Source organism: Physeter macrocephalus, chromosome 11, assembly GCF_002837175.3.
Source record: "Physeter macrocephalus isolate SW-GA chromosome 11, ASM283717v5, whole genome shotgun sequence".
NCBI lineage: Eukaryota > Metazoa > Chordata > Mammalia > Artiodactyla > Physeteridae > Physeter > Physeter macrocephalus.
The window spans coordinates 58,243,419-58,263,739 of NC_041224.1; the positions used below are offsets into that span (position 1 = coordinate 58,243,419).

The 20,321-nt window shown below is 35.8% G+C and overlaps 1 protein-coding gene across 7 annotated transcripts in view; it reads right to left on the reverse strand.

Moving 5' to 3' along the window:
• Positions 1 to 20,321, reverse strand: part of DENND4A (DENN domain containing 4A) — a 146,384-nt gene that overhangs the window by 8,937 nt on the left and 117,126 nt on the right. For 4 of the 7 annotated variants that reach the window (XM_024128847.3, XM_024128848.3, XM_024128846.3 and 1 more), the window contains 10 exons: positions 17,159 to 17,345; positions 13,462 to 13,556; positions 11,876 to 12,051; positions 11,636 to 11,782; positions 10,567 to 10,765; positions 10,079 to 10,333; positions 9,008 to 9,125; positions 8,245 to 8,407; positions 8,016 to 8,080; positions 1,047 to 2,391 (listed from right to left, as the gene is read on the reverse strand). In XM_024128847.3, the coding sequence (XP_023984615.1) occupies positions 2,255 to 2,391; positions 8,016 to 8,080; positions 8,245 to 8,407; positions 9,008 to 9,125; positions 10,079 to 10,333; positions 10,567 to 10,765; positions 11,636 to 11,782; positions 11,876 to 12,051; positions 13,462 to 13,556; positions 17,159 to 17,345 (1,542 nt within the window). In that variant the 3' untranslated portion in view covers positions 1,047 to 2,254. Of the gene's footprint in view, positions 1 to 1,046; positions 2,392 to 8,015; positions 8,081 to 8,244; positions 8,408 to 8,755; positions 8,892 to 9,007; positions 9,126 to 10,078; positions 10,334 to 10,566; positions 10,766 to 11,635; positions 11,783 to 11,875; positions 12,052 to 13,461; positions 13,557 to 17,158; positions 17,346 to 20,321 lie in introns of those variants that run through there. The other 3 variants (XR_008618573.1, XM_028494973.2, XM_028494974.2) reach the window with 2 other exon arrangements.

A 20,321-nucleotide genomic window follows, 5' to 3' on the forward strand; every position in this document is an offset into this window, starting at 1 on the left:
CTTTGTGACCACCTAGAGGGGTGGGATAGGGAGGGTGGGAGGGAGGGAGACGCAAGTGGGAAGAGATATGGGAACATATGTATATGTATAACTGATCCACTTTGTTATAAAGCAGAAACTAACACACCATTGTAAAGCAATTATACTCCAATAAAGATGTTAAAAAAAAAAAGTAGAAACAAAACTTGGTGTCAGGGGAAGGAGATAAAAATTACATTCACTTTTCTAAATGAGTCTGAACCATAAAGAATGGGCTTTACCTTACTTTTTTTGGTCAGATATTTGAAATCAATAAACTGTTATTCATATATATTGCTTGTGTTAAAGAAAAGATAATCAATAGTGAAAGCTGTCCTTATACAAACAATAACAAAAAAACAGAATAGAACCCCAGAATTCTGTTTGGAGGGATGTTTGTCACTAATGCCAAAAGCCTCATCTATCAAATGTTTCTCTCCTTTGACAACTTTGAAATGATTGTGACTTAGAGAATGTAAGACTGAATTAGAATGTGAAGCGTGGATCTGAATAGGAAGGAAGGATAAGACAAGAGTGGTATTTACAAAAGAGAGGCAGATACATGTGCCTAGCACCAGACTTTTCAAGTAAGCAAGTTCAGTGCCAAACTAACTGAACTAAAATTTTACATTTTTAAACTTTCCCCATTATTTCCCAGAGTAGAAAGCTGTGAAATGTTTTAGCTTGGTGCTATTTACTAGTGGGATGAACTCAAAAGTGTTTTTTCTACAACTGAACTGGTTCTTAGTCTCAGGACTTTAAGGTATCTCCAGTCCAAAGTGTCCTGAACTCTGCCGGCTTCTACACATCTAATTTAGGACCTTTCATTTCAATTCTTTGAAAATTGGCTAGAGAATTCCTTCATTATGACAATGTGCGCAAACACACACCACACGAACACACTGAAAATCTATAAATAATTCCAACAGCCAAAGGATACTTTTTTATCAGAATTACCCAAAGGAAGTGATATTAGAAATAATGCGACTACAAATATTTTTTAAGATTCTATTTAATACCCATGGTACTTAAACATTCAATTTACGGTCTATTTCTGGATATTGCTGGATTTTAGATTCCGTAAACCAGATTCTGAAGGCTTATAGAAAAAGCCAAGTTCCTCAATATGGGAAATTCTATCTGGCTGTACTTTTAGAGAGTTATTATTTTTCTACTTCTGAAAAAATATTTTGAATATTTATATATAATATATATATATATAATATTAACAGAATACTCCAATAGGTCATATTCCAAATAAACATACTACAATTTGCATCATACCCAATATTTTAGATATTAAAATAAAGGTAGAATTTGGGATAAACTGTCTGACATATTTCCCAACATAAGTGTTCATGTAGAATATTAAAATTTAAATTGATATTTGGCTCTATAAGCTATCTTCCCTGTGTATTATATGTATCTATTAGCAATAGAGAAAATTTTGGAATCATGGTATATTGAACCTGATTTTACAGAAGCAGACTTGGAACCTCTCTGGCTCTCCTTCCACAAGGCTCAGTGAGTCAGTCTGGGCAATGCACACGCTTGCCATGACTCACCCACTGCAGTCAGGCTCAGGAGTACTAATATGCGATCCTAGGACAACACTGACACTAGCGCTGACATTTTTGAATCATTCTTCCAAGTAATAAAAAAAGTATAGATATACATATAGAGATCTGCAGCTGTACTAATTACTTCAAATAGCAGCAGACAAGGAAAATAAGCACTTAATTACCTTGCTTCATAAGTTTAAGTTCATTTTGTTTGCTATATTGTTTAAAAATTAAAAAAATATCAACTTATTATAAACAATTTAAAATATGTATAATACAACTTCATGGTCAAAACATTTGAGTAGTCTATGAAAACAGGAGATACTTTGTTCTTACATTTGTTTAAGTTCCATACATGATTTTTCAATCTGTCTCTTCCAAAAGAATCCATAAAACAGTTGTCTTACTATGGGAACCAATTTTGTTTATGGATTTTTTCATCACAAAAATACTTAATTACTTGTACTGGAGAAGAAAAAAAAAGAAATGGGAAACAAAGTAGCTCTCTCCCACTTGTTAGTATTTTCTTAAGATACTCTGTACATAAACTATCTGAACTTCCTGAACCATTTACAAATGCATTTTCAAAAATTGAAGAAAAAAGGTTAGAGTCTAAAAGTGTTATTTTATACACTGACTACACAATACATGTTGAAAAAATACACACACATATCTTAAAGATAAGGTTCTCCAAAGGTTTTTCGACATTCCATCACTCCTGTACTTGGTGGTCTATCACAGTTGTGAGTACTCTTGACTTGACTAGGTGTGAGACGATCATATGCCATCTTGTATTCTTTATCAAATGCATCTGCAAAAATTCATAAAGAAATAAAGGCATAAAGAAATTTATATTTGATATTATCAGCAATCAAGTTTTTGTAATACTACAGAACCACAAAATTAGAAGCCAAGAAGGAATCTCTAGGTCATTTCTGCCAACACAGAATTTCAGGGCTGGAATGGGGACTTTAGAGTCCGTAGCATTTAAAGCTAGGTTACAAAGACCACTGAAATGTGAAGTACTAAGATGTCAACTGTTTAAAATTCTTCTTTCCCAAATTAAAAAATTTTGGTAAAATATAAAATTTACCATCATAACCATTTTTTTTTTTTTTTGCGGTACACGGGCCTCTCACTGTTGTGGCCTCTCCCGTTGCGGAGCACAGGCTCTGGACGCGCAGGCTCAGCGGCCATGGCTCACGGGCCTAGCCGCTCTGCGGCATGTGGGATCTTCCCGGACCGGGGCACAAACCCGTATCCCCTGCATCGGCAGGCGGACTCTCAACTGCGCCACCAGGGAAGCCCCATCATAACCATTTTTAAGTGCACAGTTCTGTGGTATTACATACATTCATAATGTTGTGCAATCATCACCACCGTCCATCTCCATAACTTTTCACCTTGTGAAACTGAAACTCTATACCCATTAAATAATAATACTCCTCTCCCCTCCCCCCAGCTCCTGTCAACTCTCATTCTACTTCTGTCTCTATGATTTTGGCTTCTTTAAGTACTTCTTAAGTGGAATCATACAGTATTTGTCTTTTTGTGACTGGCATATTTCACTTAATATAATGTCTTCAAGGTTCATTCATGTTGTAGCATATGTCAGAATTTCTTTTCTTTTTTAAGGCTGAATAATAGTTCACTGTATGTATATATCCCATTTTGCTTATACACTCATCCTTCAATGGACACTTGGGTTGCTTCCACATTTCAGCTATTATGAATAAGACTGCTATAAACATGAGTATACTAATATCTCTTTGAGACCCTGCTTTCAATTCTTCAGGGTATATACCCAGAAGTGAAATTGTTGGATAATGTGGAAATTCTAAATTTAATTTTTTAAGGGAAATGCCATATTGTTTTCGACAGCAGCTATACCATTTTACATTACTACTAACAATGCACAAGGGTTCCAATTTTGTCATATCCTTATTTTCCAGAAAATAACCAACACATTATTTTCCATTCTATCTAATGGTATCCCATTGTAGTTTTGATTTGCATTTCCCTATTGGTGATGTTGAGCATCTTTTCATGTGCTTATTTGCCATTTGTATATCTTCTTTGGAGAAATGTCTATTCAAGCTCTTTGCCCATTTTGCAATGGCCAGTTTTTTTGTTGTTGAGTTTCAGGAATTCCTTATATATTCTGGATATTAATCTCATCAGATATATGATTTATAAATATTTTCTCCTATTCTGTGGGATGCCTTTTTACACTGTTGATACCACCTTTTGATGCACAGAAATCTTTAATTTTCATGATGCCCCATTTGCCTATTTTTTCTTTTGTTGCCTGTACCTTGGGTGTCATATCCAAGAAATCACTGACATATCCATGTCATGAAGCTTTTGTCCTATGTTTTCTTCTAACAGTTTTATAGTTTTAGGACTCACATTTAGGTATTCAACCCATTTTGAGTTAATTTTTGTATAAGGGTCCAACTTCATTCTTTTGTTAAGTGGATATCCCATTTTCCCAGAACAATTTATTGAAAAGACTGTCTTTACCCCACAGAATGGCCTTGGCATTCTTGTCAAAAATCATTTTTACCATAAATGTGAGGGTTTATTTCTGGGCTGTCTATTCTATTCCACTGGTCTGTATGTCTGTCTTTATTCCAGTACCACACTGTTTTGATTACTGTAGCTTTGCTGTAAGTTTTGAAATCAGTTAGTGTGAGTCCTTCAGATTTGTTCTTTTTGAGATTGTTTTGGCTACTTGGGGTCCCTTGAGATTCCATAAATTTTAGGATGGGTTTTTCTATTTCTGTAAAAAACATCATTGGGGTTTGACAGCAATTGCACTGAATCTGTAGATTAAGTAGTACTGGTATCTTAAGCATATTAGTTTTCTAATTTATGAACATGGGGTATGTTTCCATTCATTCACATGATCTTTAATTTCTTTGAGCAATGTTTGTAATTTTCATTGTACAAGTCTTTCACCTCCTTAGTTAAACAAACTCCTAAGTATTTTATTCTTTTTGATGCTACTGTAAATGGAATTGCTTTCTTAATTTTATTTTGGATTATTCATTGCTTGTTACAGAAATTCAGCTGATTTTTGTATCTTGATCTTATATTCTACAACCTTGCTGAATTCATTTATTAACTCTAATATTTTGGGTTTTTTGTTTTGTTCTGTTTTGATTTGGTGTGGAATCTCTAGGGTTTTCTATACATAAGATCATGTCATTTATAAATAAAGATAGTTTAACTTCTTCCTTTCCAATCTGGATGCCTTTTATTTCTTTTTCTTGCCTAGCAGCTCCAGCTAGAACTTCCAGTACAATGTTGAATAGAAGTGGTGGAAGCAGGCATCCTCTTCTTGTTCTGGATCTTAAAGGGAAGACTTTCTGATTTGCACCATTGAGTATGGTTTTAACTGTGGGTTTTTCACAAATGCCCTTTATCAGGTTGAGGATGTTCCCTTCTATTCCTAGTTTGTTGAATTTTGTCAAATGCTTTTTCTGTGTCTATTGAGCCATCATGTGGTTTTGTCTTTCATTCTATTAATACGGTATTTTACATTGATGGAGTTTTTTATGTTGAACCAACATTGCATCTCTGGGATAAATCCCACTTTGTCATGGCAAATAATCCTTTCTCTATGTTGCTGGATTTGGTTTACTAGTATTTTGTTGAGGATTTCTGCATCTATATTAATAAGGGATATTGCTCTTTTATTTTCTTTTCTTGTGATGTCTTTGTCTGGGCTTGGTCAGTGTAATAATACTGGCCTAATGCATAGAATGAGCTAGGAAGCACTCCTTTTTCTTCTACTTTTTTTGTCAGAGTTCATGAAGGGTTAGTGCCTTAGTTTGGGCTGCTGTAACAGAATACCATAGACTGGGTGGCTTAAATGATGAACATTTATTTCTCACAGTCTAGAGGCTGGGAAGTCCAAGATCAAGGTGCCAGCAGATGTGGTGGCTGGTAAGAGCACTCTTCCTGGTTTGCAGATAGCTGTCTTCTCCTTGTATCCTCATGTGGCTGAGAAAGAGAGGGATAGCTCTCTTCTTTTTCTTTTACCTTTTTTTTTTTTTTTTTTTTTTGGCTGCACCATACAGCTTGTGGGATCTTAGTTCCATGACCAGGAATTGAACCTGGGCCACAGCAGTGAAAGTGCTGAGTCCTAACCACTGGACCGCCAGGGAATTCCCTCCTCTTTTTCTTATAAGGATACTAATACCATCTTAGGGGCTCCAACCTCATGATGTAATTACTTTCCAAAGGCTCTACTTCCAAATACCATCATATTAGGGCTTCAATATATATAAATTTGGGGGTAGGTGACACAAACATGCAGTTCATAACAAATGGTATTATCCTTCTTTAGACATTTGGTAGAATTCACCATCTGGTCCTGGGCTTTTCTTTGCAGGATGATTTTTGATTACTAACTCACTCTCTTTACTTGTTATAGGTCTATTAAGATTTTCTATTCTTGAATCAGTTTTATAGTTTATGTCTTTCTAGGAATTTTCCTGTCTCTTCTAGGTTATCTAATTTGTTGGCATATAATTATTTATAATAATTATTTTTATTTCTGTAAGGTCAGTAGGAATATCCCACCTATTTATTTATTTATTTATTTAATTTTTGGCTGCGTTGGGTCCTCATTACTGCATGCGGGCTTCCTCTAGCTGCAGCAAGTGGGGGCTACTCTTCGTTGCAGTGCACGGGCTTCTCACCGCAGTGGCTTCTCATTGCGGAGCACGGGCTCTAGGTGCACAGGCTTCAGTAGTTGTGGCATGTGGGCTCAGTAGTTGTGGTTCGCGGGCCCTAGAGCACAGGCTCAGTAGTTGTGGTGCACAGACTTAGCTGCTCTGCGGCATGCTGGATCTTCCCGGACCATCGAACCCGTGTACCCTGCATTGGCAGGTGTATTCTGAACCACTGTGCCACCAGGGAAGTCCCGGAATATCCCCCCTTTTATTCCTAATTTCAGTAATTTGAGTCTTCTCTCTTTTTCTCTTAGCCTAGCTTAAAGGTCTGTCAATTTCGTTGAGCTTTTCAAAAACAAACTTTTGATTTCAATGAGTTTCTCGATTTTTAAAAATATTTTCCCCGTTTCTCTATTTTATTTATTTCTGCACTAATATTTATTTCCTTCCTCCTGCTTGCTTTGGGTTTAGTTTGCTCTTCTTTTTCTAGTTTCTTAAGGTAGAAACTGCTTTCACTGAATCTCAAAGTTTTGGTATGTTGTGTTTTTAATTTTCATTTACCTCAAAGTATTGTCTAATTTCTATTATGATTTTTTTGACCAATTTGCTATTTAGGAGTGTGTTGTTTAATTTCTATATACTTGTGAATTTCTTATTTTCCTTCTGTTATTGATTTCTCTTTTCATTGTACTGTGGTTAGAGAACATACTTTGTATGATTTCAAACCTTTTAAATTTACTGAGAGACTTGTTTTATGGCCTAACATTTGGTTTATCCTGGACAATATTCCATGTGCAGTGGAGAAGAATGTGTATTTTGTTGTTGTTGGATGGTGTGTTCTGTAGATGTTTCTTAGGCCTAGTTGGTTTACAGTGCTGTTCAAGTTTTCTATTTCCTTGCTGACCTGCTGCCTAGTTGTTCTATTATGGTTGAATGTCTATTTCTCCCTCCAATTCTGTTAGGTTTTACTTCATGTATTTTGGGGCTCTGTTGTTAGTTGCATATATGTTATAATTGTTATAAACAATTAATAATTCTTGGTGGATTGACTGTTGCATCATTATACAATGTCCTTCTTTGTCTCTAAAGTCTATTTTTTCTGATATTAATATAGGCACTCTAGCTCCCTTTTTAGTACTATTTGCATGGAGTATCTTTTTCAGTCCTTTTACTTTCTATTTGTTACTCTAAAGGAGGCCAAGCACAATAACTGAGAGTAGAAGATGATCAACCAAAAATGTTTGAGACCTCCTAAAATATATATTTAGCTACCTTACATCTTTTCTGAAACAAGCTTGATGTCATTAGTGATATGACACAGTAGTTAAAAGCATGGGATTGGAAATTAAGACTGCTTGGTTCAGATATGTCTCTGTTATTGCTGTGAAACCCAAGTTTAAGTCATTTAACCTCTTGGATCCTCAGTTGCCTCAGTAATAAAATAGAAATGATAACAGTACCCATCTCAGAGGGATTTTGAGGATTATATGAGATAAAATATGGAAACTACTTGCTACAATGTAAGGCACATAATAAGCCCTCAAAAAATGTTAGCTTTCATTATTTATCATTATTATTACCAACATGACCAAAATATCAAAGTATCTTTTACCTTATATTAAAAAAATCAGACACAATTCTATTATATTAATATAATTTTATATTAAACTAATTAAGACTACCAATATAAAAACACTTTGAAAACTATACCATGATATATAAATATTACATGTTATATGTTATGCTGAATTACCTATATCAATGTTTTCTCTTCCCAGTGCCACAAGTGAGAGAAACAGTATTTCTCTATATAAACTCCTAGGGGGAAAAAGGAGTGGAGAAGATATTACTATTCAAACAGTCTATACATATCTACAAAAATTTTTATGTTAATATAATCATGAGATATTCTAACAAATCACTCAGCAAACGATATGAATCTGCTTAGAGGAACAATATATTCATTTAAAAGAATGACTTACCTCTGTCTTTTAAAATGAGGACATTTATTCAGTGTCTCTAAAATCTGACTCATTGGCCCATAGACATCATTCATTTTAATGCTTTTTACCATATTTTTCAATAGTTCCTGGTTAAATGAATTATCACCTTTTTGCAATAAATGGACCATTGGATACTTCTGGGCTGTAAAAGAACAAAAGAGCAGATGAAGAAAAATGTTCTGTGTAGAAAGGAGAATGTAATTAAGCAGCAACTGACAGCTATTTAAAAAGTTACAAAGCACTAAAAATAAATTAAGGGCAATAGATAAAAGAACTGAAATCTAAGAATGAAGTAAGAAGAAAAAAGGAAGAAATAAGACAAATAATGATAAAAATAAGCTTAAAGGCTCAAATACACAATAACTAAAAATACTGTTTTCCTTAATACAGCCCCTGGAAGGAATTTTAAATCAGCAGCCTGGGATGGAAACAAACAAAAAATAAGTACAAAGAAGAAATAGGGACAAGCAATGTGCTAAAAACAAAACTCTACAAAACATAACCCCTCCAGCACATACACAGCACCACTCAAGAAACAAAACAAAAACCCCTTGACCTCCACAGACGATAATACTAAAAACATCAAACTTAACACTCACTCTCAAACAAAAGAGTACGATTTTGACCTGTAAGACAAAAAGTAGTGTAAAATAAAAGTCAGTTACACATTAGTTTAGGCTATTTAAAGCAAGTAGGGAGTACTCTCATATGAAGGACATCAGCATTCTATGATAGCACTTACTGTGGGCATTCCAGAGGATGTACAACGGCTGTCCTGGATCCTGATGTAATTTCATATTGTCCCACAACATTTGTATTAAAACATATTTACTGTCTTCAGACATACAGTGGCGAGGAATCTGTGTTGAAGAATAAAAAAACATTCATTAATGATCCTTATATGACAATGTTTTGTAAATATTTTATAAAGAGCCTTAAAAATATTTTTTAGGATGCATGTGTGCAAGAGAGAAAAGAGAACAGAAAAATCACTGATTTGTCTGCATTTTATAACCTACCGAAGGGAGATGACCTGAGTTGAGAAGCCAATGATCCCTAAAGTAGCAGATTTAACAAAGTACTAAGATCAGTGAGAAAGGGTACCATGAAGGGCTAATCTTGACCAGCTTGTGACTGAGGCTCCACAGAAAGATGAATCCAGGAGCCCCATTCTCCATCAGTTCAAGACCCTAGCGCAGATACTCTGACTGAGTTAACCTCTCATTCACCATGTACTGAAAATCCAAACACATGCACAATCACAGACATGAAGTACAAGAAGGGAGAAGACAAAGTTCCTGAACTTAGACACTTTGCCATTTAGTGCCAGTGACAGCATATGAAAAAGAAAAAAAATGCTTTAATATAGCAACATATCAAAAATACGAGTGAACATATAACAAACTACCTAAATGTTAAACAAAAATTCACAGTAAAGGAATGAAGAGAATGGTAGCACATGACTGTGATATGAATTCCAGATGTCCAACTAAAGTGTTAGGCTTATTTTTGAAGGAGGTATGAGGCATGAGTGGGGCAAACTCACAAAGTCTTCTCATAAGAGGCATTTACAGTTTATTCTTGAGGCTATAACAAAAAGTCAAGTCCATTTTGTGTAAACTTTATAAGAAGTCTAAAAAACATGACTGTCTTACCGCTAGACTGTAAGAAGCAAAATTATTTGCAACAATTTTATTGATTCAGATGGGTATTAAAAATATTCAGCATAAAACTACTTTTTTGTCATTAGGAATATGCAAACATTACAATGGTGACAGTAGCACTGGCTTTTAGTTAATTTTTACTCTCATACCTTTGAATACTTGTTACAATGCTCAGAAGAAAGAATCAATCCAGGTAAATTACTGGGTAAGTCAAGACGTCTAAAATACCACACCAGGTTCCAAAAAACAATTGGATGATGGTCCACAAAGTCTGCCACTGTTATTGCATGATCACCTTCATTTTCCAATAAGCTTTCAAGTTCCTTCCATACCACTAAAGGACTAAGATATGGAACAGTGATAGGATCTGGACTTGGGAGGTGCCATTCTAATCCTAAAGAATCCTGTTGAGTAAATAAAAACCATAAATAGCAATTACAAGATTGATGATACTAAATCATGAAAAAAAATTCCTGTCAATGATTTCCATATAATTAGAAATGTAACTGTATCATGTAACAAGACACTCTTCTTAACAATAATAAAATTGAAGCTTATAAGGCTGTTTAGCACAAGGGGAACAAACTCATATGTAAATTATCAATGTCCAAATTGTAAAAAACACCAAAATACATACTGTAGCTCCTTGTAAAGTAGTTGGCAGGCTGCCTGTAGGAATGAGCTTCTGTCCTCCATTGTCTTCCTTATCCAAGGTGCCATAAGTACTAACACTCCTGGCCATTGGAAATACTGGACATTTTGACAAAGCTGCTTTTGATCTATCAGCAGGGATCTGAATACTTCGGGCACATGTATTTTCGAGCAACTGTGATTTGCTTGGGCATTGAAAAAAGAAAAAAGCGTATCACTGTCTAGATTTACTTTATTTCACTGACCATGTTCTTCTCTATAGAATCAGAGCAGCACATAGCAAAGTAAAACGAAGGAAAGATGTTAATCAGGCTTTGGCTGGGAAAAAGGATACAGTTTAAAGTAGCCTAGTCATGTTAAATTTCCTTTTTATCCAGTAAACTTTAAATATACAAGAGTCATTCATTTGTTCAAAACATTTAGTGGACAACTTTTATACTGCAGGAACCACAGGAGGCCCGAGGATACAAAGCAGAAAAAATAGGCACCTATTCCTTCAGGAGTCAGAGCTAGTGGGAGACAAAGAAAGGGCTATAATAGACCTATGATGAAAGAAGGTGCACACACACAGATTTGCAGCTTTGCAGTCTAAGCATTCAGGATCAAACAGGTCATGCTAGCCTGCTAGTCCTATATAGGCATTTTCTTTTGCACATGCATTTACCATATAGCTTCACTTGCCCAGCTATATTTGGTGTATTTGGCACTTCTCCAAAATGGAGTCAATTTCGGCATTTGTTTTAAGCACAGACTTACTTGTATTAGGCTTACTGTGTAAGTCTTAGTTTGATTTTATAGTTCATCTATCAGCTCCAAATGTTTTCTTAGATTATTAAATATTCCTAAGTAGAAATTAAATATTGCAAAGTAGAAGTACCTCAGTACTGACTTAATTCCTCAAGAGAGAGAGATAATTAATTAGGAATAAGAACTTGAGATTAAGAATCTATTATACATAGGAATTTAAACCTTAAAATGGTCAGCTAACTCTTCTGTCATTACTTGAAATGTATAATATATGTTGTTAAAATATAGTTCCACATAATCATAATTACCTATTTAGATCAAAATTCCCTTGAACAGAGAGAACAGACGTGTCAAGACCAGAGGCTGATGTTGAGATACAAGACTGCCTTGTCTGCCTTGAAAAGGAGGATGGAAAATGCATATTTTCTGTAGACGGGCTTGACTTCAAAAAGTATCTGTAATGTGAACCAAAGGAGCTTTTTGAGAAAAGAGATATTCTAGGGAACATGATCCTTAAACATGAAGGGAAAAAAAGCATAAATCATTACCTTCCAGGTCGTCTTAAATCTCTTATTTCAATGTTCAGAAAGGGCAGGAAAAGACTGCCACAAAATGGGCATGTTGTATTGAGATTTGAATCATCTGCTGTCCAGCCAGCCATGATTTCCTCATCATGGACAAGACAATCACAGGTTCTACAACGAGAGCAGCTCGAGATAAGAACCTACGGGAGAAAACAGCATTTTATAAAGTAAGCCGGTTAGTGCAATTACAATTTAAAAACCATTTCAATTCATATATCTACTGGAAAAGTAAAACTCAGAAGGATTCAGAAGTTACAAATGAAAAATGGATTACATTCAGTACATTATATAATATACTCATCTTTAACTATTTCAGCTATGTCTATTCCAAAACTTTTGCCTGAAAGGGAAACTTGCATTTAAGTGAGGATTTTTACCATTATAATTACGTACTATAAAATCTGCCATGATTTTATTAACGGAAAACTAAACCCAAGTATTACTTTGTTAATACAAAAAATAGGTATTGGTAATTACATGTTATAGATCTGTGCTACTCAAAGTGTGGTCACCAGTAAGGAGCTGGCCCACAAACTCTTACTGGTTTGTGATGAGCTAAGTAAAGAAACTGAGAAGAGGATTTGAAGACCTTTAAACTAATTGCTGTAACAGCTAAGTCGGTGATCAGTAGATTTTACAAGAGTAACAGCCATGACAGATTGGAAATTAAAAACAGCAACAACAAAAAAAACCCTGGTCTGTCACTACAGACAGTTTAAGAAGCATTGCTATAGATAAATGTAAATGCTGTCATTACATTAAAATATAGAAATTCCTGAAGCCATCAGAAACTTTGTAAACTGCAACATCAGTGCTCATCATTTATTGTCCAGCTGCATGCAAATTTATTTTCCAAATTTATGCGAATTAGTGTGAAACAGAAACACAAATGTATTTGGAAGCAATTTTTACACAAAAATTAGGGAAAGTTTTTAAAGTGTAAAACTATAACCTTTTTATTGCAAGAAAATGGGATATAGCAGCATACCCAGCAGATATCTACATCAAACTGACACAAAGAATGAAAAACATGATGGAAAAAGTTGACACAAATGCCAAAACTGCTCCCTGTATCCTCATCCAAAAAGTGTGCCTGCACAGCAAAATTAGTTACAAGTGTTTAAGATGTGAAATAGGGACTTCCCTGGCAGTCCAGTGGTTAGGACTCCATGCTTCCACCGCAGGGGGTGCAGGTTCAATCCCTAGTTGGGGAACTAAGATCCCGCATGCTGTGTGGTACGGACAAAACAAAAAAGAAAAACAAAAGTGTAATAAAAATTCAAAGAGGACATACATAAAACAAGGGGTAAATATAAATACTGGAAATAAATATGAAAGGAAGTATGGAACTTTTCTAAACAGAAAAAGTCATATGACTTCAATAATCTGAAATACTAGATATTTTAAGTTTATTCAGGAGCAGTATACATTCTGAAATTTTCAGATGCCATATATTTAACTTTTTATCATTCTACCAGAGACTATCAGCACTTAAGAAATGTAAATTTTATTAAGTAGTACATGAAGATGTTCTGTTGATTAAATTGTACCTCCATTGCATAGTTCTGGAAGATATTTGTATTACTCGTGTTGCAGGAAGATGCCACTTCTGATTTCCCAGGTAAGGCAAACTTGGACAAGGATCCTGTTCATTATTAAAAAACAAAGAGCAAAACCATTAAAATTAACAGAAAGGATATGAGAATCTTTCACTTTCATAAATTCTCTGGTAAAATGTCAAACTGTTTTATTTAAAACTATTTAAAATGATAAAGGTAATTTAAGAAAAAGCAAATAAATAATGAAAAATGTTTTTCAACATATGCCTTTGTGTACACCTAAGGAAATGTGCTTTAATTCATTACTCACTTATTAAGCACTTTGTGCATACAGACTAGAAGACATTCCAGTTGTTTGTAATTACTATTTTGCTGTTTCTATTCTTACATGTTTTAGATAAAAGAAAGTGTTTAGTTCTAAGGTCTAAAAAGTATAAAATAGCTGATCTTATTTCAGATCATGAAAAGAATTACTGGCAACTCTCTGCCTTATAAGGATCTTTAAAATCTGGAACAGTAATCTTGCTTTTAAACACTAGGGAAGAGTTTCCAAGTATATTCTTAAGAGCAAAGGGATATCAGCAGGTATTAAAATAACAACAAAATAAGGGCAGTTCTGTGGTCAAGTCAATTGCTGACAGTGGCTATATCTAGTTAGGAAAACTGGAAGTAATCAATACATTTTCTATACTTTTTTTTCCAGTAGTTACTACATTTTATGAATGAACAATGGTATTTTTATAAATATAAAGGTTAAAAAACAAGTAACAGTATAAACTATCAGTTCCAAGAAATAGAGAGGATAGGAAAACATGTTAAACACCACCATGGGGATGCATAATCCAGACTAATGATCTGATTGCTTCAGCAAATAAATGACAGGGGAGAAAAAAAAGATAGCTCTAGAGCTTCCTCTAGCCCTAGGCTCTGCCACACAGACATGCAGAGAGGTGGAGAGAGAGCTGAAGCTTCACATCATCCTTTAAGATGATTAGAAATGGTGGCAACTAGAGTTCTTTCCTGATGGTCCCCCAATAACCTTCTGTAATCCCCGTCTGCTAAAGCTAGTTCAAAATTGCTATCTATCAGCCTTGACTAATTAAGTCATTTATGTGGGCAGCCTACCTCTTGTATTTAATCAGTCTACAGCACAGAATAAATACTCTTTTTAGCAAATACGAGTCAGGTTGTGAGGTAAGTCTTATTTACTTAGCTCAATAAACTGTTCTTGCATGTTAGAAAAAAAAATAAGGGGCTGGGAACTAATCACCTGATTTCTTCATGAATATACGAAAGGGGGAAAAAAACAGGGAACAAAGATGAGAGGGAGTTAGTAGACATATCAAACAAATGAAATAAGTAGACCTTATTTGGGTCTCAATTTGAACAAACCACCTTTAAAAAGAGTTTCATGAGATAGTTGTGAAAATTAAACTAAGTATATATTTTATATGATATATGATAAATATTGTCACATTAAAAATATAACAATATTACAATTTTGTTTTGAAAAAAAATGAATGCTTCACAAAAGATACTGTATGAGTCCATAACATGTTCAAAAATGGCCATGCTGACATACAGTGTTAGAAGATAATGTTCATCTGTGAAGGGAGTGGTGAGTAGATATGGTTATGAAAGGGGATTCTGGATGCTGTTTATGTTCTGTTTCTTTCTTTTTTCTCCTCCCCCAAACATTTATTTATTTATTTGTTTGTTTGGCTGCACCAGGTCTTAGTTGCATCACGCAGGAGCTTCGTTGCGGCATGCGGGCTCTTTAGTTGTGGCATGTGGGATCTAGCTTCCTGACTAGGGATTGAACCCAGGCCCCCTGCAATGGGAGCAAAGAGTCTTAACCACTGGACCACCAGGGAAGTCCCAAGGTTCTGCCTCTTAATCTGATACTGGTTAATCAGTTGTCCTCAATTTGTGAAATGTGCAGTATTTACATACATAAAAATGTACACACTACATGTATAACATAGAGTAAATAATAAATGTGTTAAACTTTAATAAAAAGTTACAAAGATATAACGTTAAAGTCTTTATGCTTTAGAAATATCAATACATGTTGAAGTATTTATGAATAAAATTACATATTGTTTGGGATTTACTTTAAAATCCAGTGAGGAAGGAAAAAATGTTGGCAGCAGAAGAGAGTCGGAAAAGATAAAACAAGATTGGCCATTTGTTGATAGTTGCTGAAGTTGTGTGAAGGGTACATGGGAGCTCATTGTGCTATTCCTCCTACTTTTGTGATTGACTATTTCCATAATAAAAGCTTTTTAAAGTAGCAAAGATGCAAATTTAAAAAACATTATAATGCAGTAATTCTCACATCATATAACAGGATAACTTTCAAATGGATTAAATATTTAAATCAGGGGTCAAATCTATTTTTGTATGACCACAAACTCAGAATAATTTTAACATTTTAAAGCACTGTTAAAAAAAATAAAAAGAAAAAATATGTGACAGAGATGTATGTGGCCCACAAAACCTAAACTATTTACAATATGGCCCTTTACAGAAAAAGTCTGCTGACCCCAGAAAATGTTAAAAAGGAAATCAGAGAAGTATGAGAAGAAAACAGTGGTGAGCCTAGGGAAGGGGAAATCTTTCCTAATAACTCAAAATCCAGAAGCAATAGGGCAAAAACTGATAAATTTGATAACATAAAATTAAAAACTTTTATGTGGGGAAAAAAAAAACCCCTGAACTTGACAAACTTGGAAAAAGCATCTGCCACTTATATAACAGACAAAGGATTAATTCCCTAACATAAAAAAGAGCTATTAAAACTTTAAAAAAGTGGGGAGGACCAAAAAGTGAAAGTGAAATGTAGGCAAAGGACAGTTCACAGAAAAAGAAATACAAATAGTCCTTAAACACATAAATGCATATGCAACTTAATTTATAAGATAAAGAAAAATGAAAACTAAATTGAAATACATTCTTCACCTATCAGATGGCAATAATCTGAAAGTGTGCTAACATATTTTCTTCACAAGGCTGTGGGGAAATAGGTATTCTTATATACTACCTGTGGGAATACAAAATAGTATACCCCTGAGGAAGGAACCTGGCAATATCACTTCAAGGAAAAACTTGGAAGTATCTTCCAAAAATGCCCTGGCAAAAATATAATATGACATATATGCATCACAGTATTATTTATAACAGTTAAAGACTGAGAACTTAAAGTCCATCAACAGGGAAGTGGTTAAAATAAACCAATACATCCACATATGACGAACAATGCAACCGTAAAAATGAATGAGGGACAACACTATGTGATGATATGGAATGCTCTTCAGAATATAGTGTTAAGTGAAAAAAGCAAGGAACAGTTAAGTGTTTATAGCATGTTACCTTTTGAGTAAGAAGACATGGAGGTATTAAGAACACACAAACACACACACGCTTTTTTAAAAAGCACATTAAAAAAAAAGCACATTAAAAAAAGCAACAATGAAAGGATAAATCAAAATGAATAAAAATGGCTACCTCTAGGGACAGTGACAAAACAAGATGAAGGGATGAGGATGGAAGAAGCTAGACTTCTCTGAAAGTGCCTTGGTTCTGTATTGTTTTGAGCCATGCAAATCTTCTACAAAATTAAACATAAAGGAGAAAAAGTAAAGGTACCACAAATCAAATGCAGTATGACCGAGCTGTTTGGACAAACCTTCTAAGGAGGAAGAACCTTCCAGGCTTGTTCTGCTGAAATCAATTCCCTTAGTCCCTGCAGTGGCACTGCTTTCCTGAGAAGTGGCTCCTTCCAACTCGTGGCAGACATCTTCATCTGTTAAAGAGGTAGATTCAGAATCCTGGGCTCCCACTGAAGAAAGACTGGTACGATCAGAACTTTGATCCTAAGGACATAATTATAAGCTTAATTTCCTTCATATTTAAAGTTAGTTATTTAAAAGTTCACTTCAAAGGCAGAGGGAACACCTAATTACTCAGATGATCAGTTAATTAACATTACAACTTCTAGTGAAAAAAAAACCCGACCAATTTTACAAGGGCATACTGGACAAACGTGAGCTGCAGATCAATTTTTAAGACAGCATTCCTTAGTTAGATCAAAGCAGATACCTGTTAGTTAGATAATTGCTAACTTTAAGTCTTTGTTTATTGTTAATTTTCTTCCCTGCAAATCCCAGCCCAGGATGATACCATTAGAAAATTACATTTTAATCTCTTTTAATTTCATTTATGTTTACATTTTATTCTTTTCCATAACAATCCAGGTTTCAAAGACATGTATTTCTAGTTTTCATCTTTGAGAACACCAAAGTATAAGTATTTTTTCCTGGTTACACCAGTAATATGTAAGAATATTTGATAGACTTTTGTATGCAGAAAAAAATTTTTTAATAACTGTAATTCCACTGCCCAGATAATACACAGGTGTGAGTGTGTATGTGTTACTGAGTTACTTTTAAGATTACTTGAAAATTTTTTTTGGCTTTTTGGCTATATCTCGTATTTTTTATTAAGTGGGTGCTCTAGGGATTGCAATACATATACCTAATCATTTACAGTTGACTTAAAATTAGTATTGTACCACTTCATATATAATAATATACCTATAATGAATGTCAGTAGGGTGAGTCTCTTAATCACTATGAAACCTCTACACATATTGAAAATCCCATGAGATAACGTTCAAATTTTTGTTTTGTCCAGCTGCAAGTATTTTAAGGAATTTTAAAAGGCTTTAAGGGACTTTCCTGGTGGTGCAGTGGTTAAGAATCCGCCTGCCAATGCAGGGGACGCGGGTTCGAGCCCTGGTCCAGGAAGATCCCACATGCTGTGGAGCAACTAAGCCCATGTGCCACAACTACTGAAGCCTGTGTGCCTAGAGCCCATGCTCTGCAACAAGAGAAGCCACTCCAATGAGAAGTCCATGCACCACAACGAAGAGTAGCCCCCACTCGCTGCAACTAGAGAAAGCCCGTGCGCAGCAAAGAAGACCCAACGCAGCAAAAAATAAACAAATAATTTTTTTTTAAAAAAGAATATATAATGTATGTATAGCTGAATCACTGTGCTGTATACCTGAAACTAACACGACACTGTAAATCAATCATACTTCAATAAAAATTTAAAAAAAAAGGTTTTAAAAAAGGGGTCTTAGAGAGATTGGTTCAAGATGGTGGAGCAGAAGGACATGCTCTCACTCCCTCCTGCGAGAACACAGGAATCACAACTTCTGGCTGAACAATCACTGAGAGGAAGACACTGGAAATCACCAAAAAAAGATACCCCACATCCAAAGACAAAGGAGAAGCCACAATGAGACAGTAGGAGGGGAACAACCACAATAAAGTCAAATCCCATAACTGCTGGGTGGGTGACTCACAAACTGGAGAACACTTACCACAGAAGTTCACCCACTGGAGTGAAGGTTCTGAGCCCCACGTCAGGCTTCCCAACCAGGGGGTCCAGCAACGGGAGGAGGAATTCCCAGAGAATCAGACTTGGAAGGCTAGTGGGATTTGACTGCAGGATTGCAGGACTTTGACAAGACTGGGGGAAACAGAGACTCCACTCTTGGAGGGCACACACAAAGTAGTGTGCACATCGGGACCCAGGGGAAGGAGCAGTGACCCCATAGGAGACTGAACCAGACCTACCTGCTAGTGTTGGAGGGTCCCCTGCAGAGTCTGAGGGTGGCTGTGGCTCACCACGGGGACAAGGACACTGGCAACAAAAGTTTGGGGGAGTACTCCTTGGCGTGAGCCCTCCCACAGTCCACGATTAGCCCCATCAAAGAGCCTGTAGACTCCGGTGTTGGGTAGCCTCAGGCCAAACAACCAACAGGGAGGCAACACCAGAGCAACAGTCAGCTCTACCCACCACCAGTCCCTCCCATCAGGAAACTTGCACAAGCCTCACAGATAGCCTCATTCACCAGAGGGCAGAAGGCAGAAGCCAAGAAGAACTACAATCCTGCAGCCTGTGGAACAAAAACCACATTCACAGAAAGACAGATAAGATGAAAAGGCAGAGGGCTATGCACCAGATGAAGGAACAAGATAAAACCCCAGACAAACAACTAAATGAGGTGGAGATAGGCAACCTTCCAGAAAAAGAATTCAGAATAATGATAGTGAGGATGATCCAGGATCTCGGAAAAAGAATGGAGGCAAAGATCGAGAAGATACAAGAAATGTTTAACAAAGACCTAGAAGAGGGCTTCCCTGGTGGCGCAGTGGTTGAGAGTCCGCCTGCCGATGCAGAGGACACGGGTTCGTGTCCCGGTCCGGGAAGATCCCACATGCCGCAGAGCGCCTGGGCCCATGAGCCATGGCTGCTGAGCCTGCGCGTCCAGAGCCTGTGCTCCACAATGGGAGAGGCCACAACAGTGAGAGGCCCGTGTATAGGAAAAAAAAAAAAAAAAAAGACATAGAAGAATTAAAGAACAAACAGAGATGAACAATACAATAACTGAAATGAAAACTACACTAGAAGGAATCAATAGCAGAATAACTGAGGCAGAAGAACGGATAAGTGACCGGGAAGACAGATGGAGAAAATATTTGAAGAGATTATAGTCGAAAACTTCCCTAACATGGGAAAGGAAATAGCCACCCAAGTCCAGGAAGCTCAGCAAGTCCCATACAGGATAAACCCAAGGAGAAACATGCTGAGACACACAGTAATCAAATTGGCAAAAATTAAAGACAAAGATAAATTACTGAAAGCAGCAAGGGAAAAATGACAAATAACATATAAAGGAACTCCCATAAGGTTAACAGCTGGTTTCTCAGCAGAAACTCTACAAGCCAGAAGGGAGTGGCATGATATAGTTGAAGTGATGAAAGGGAAGAACCTACAAC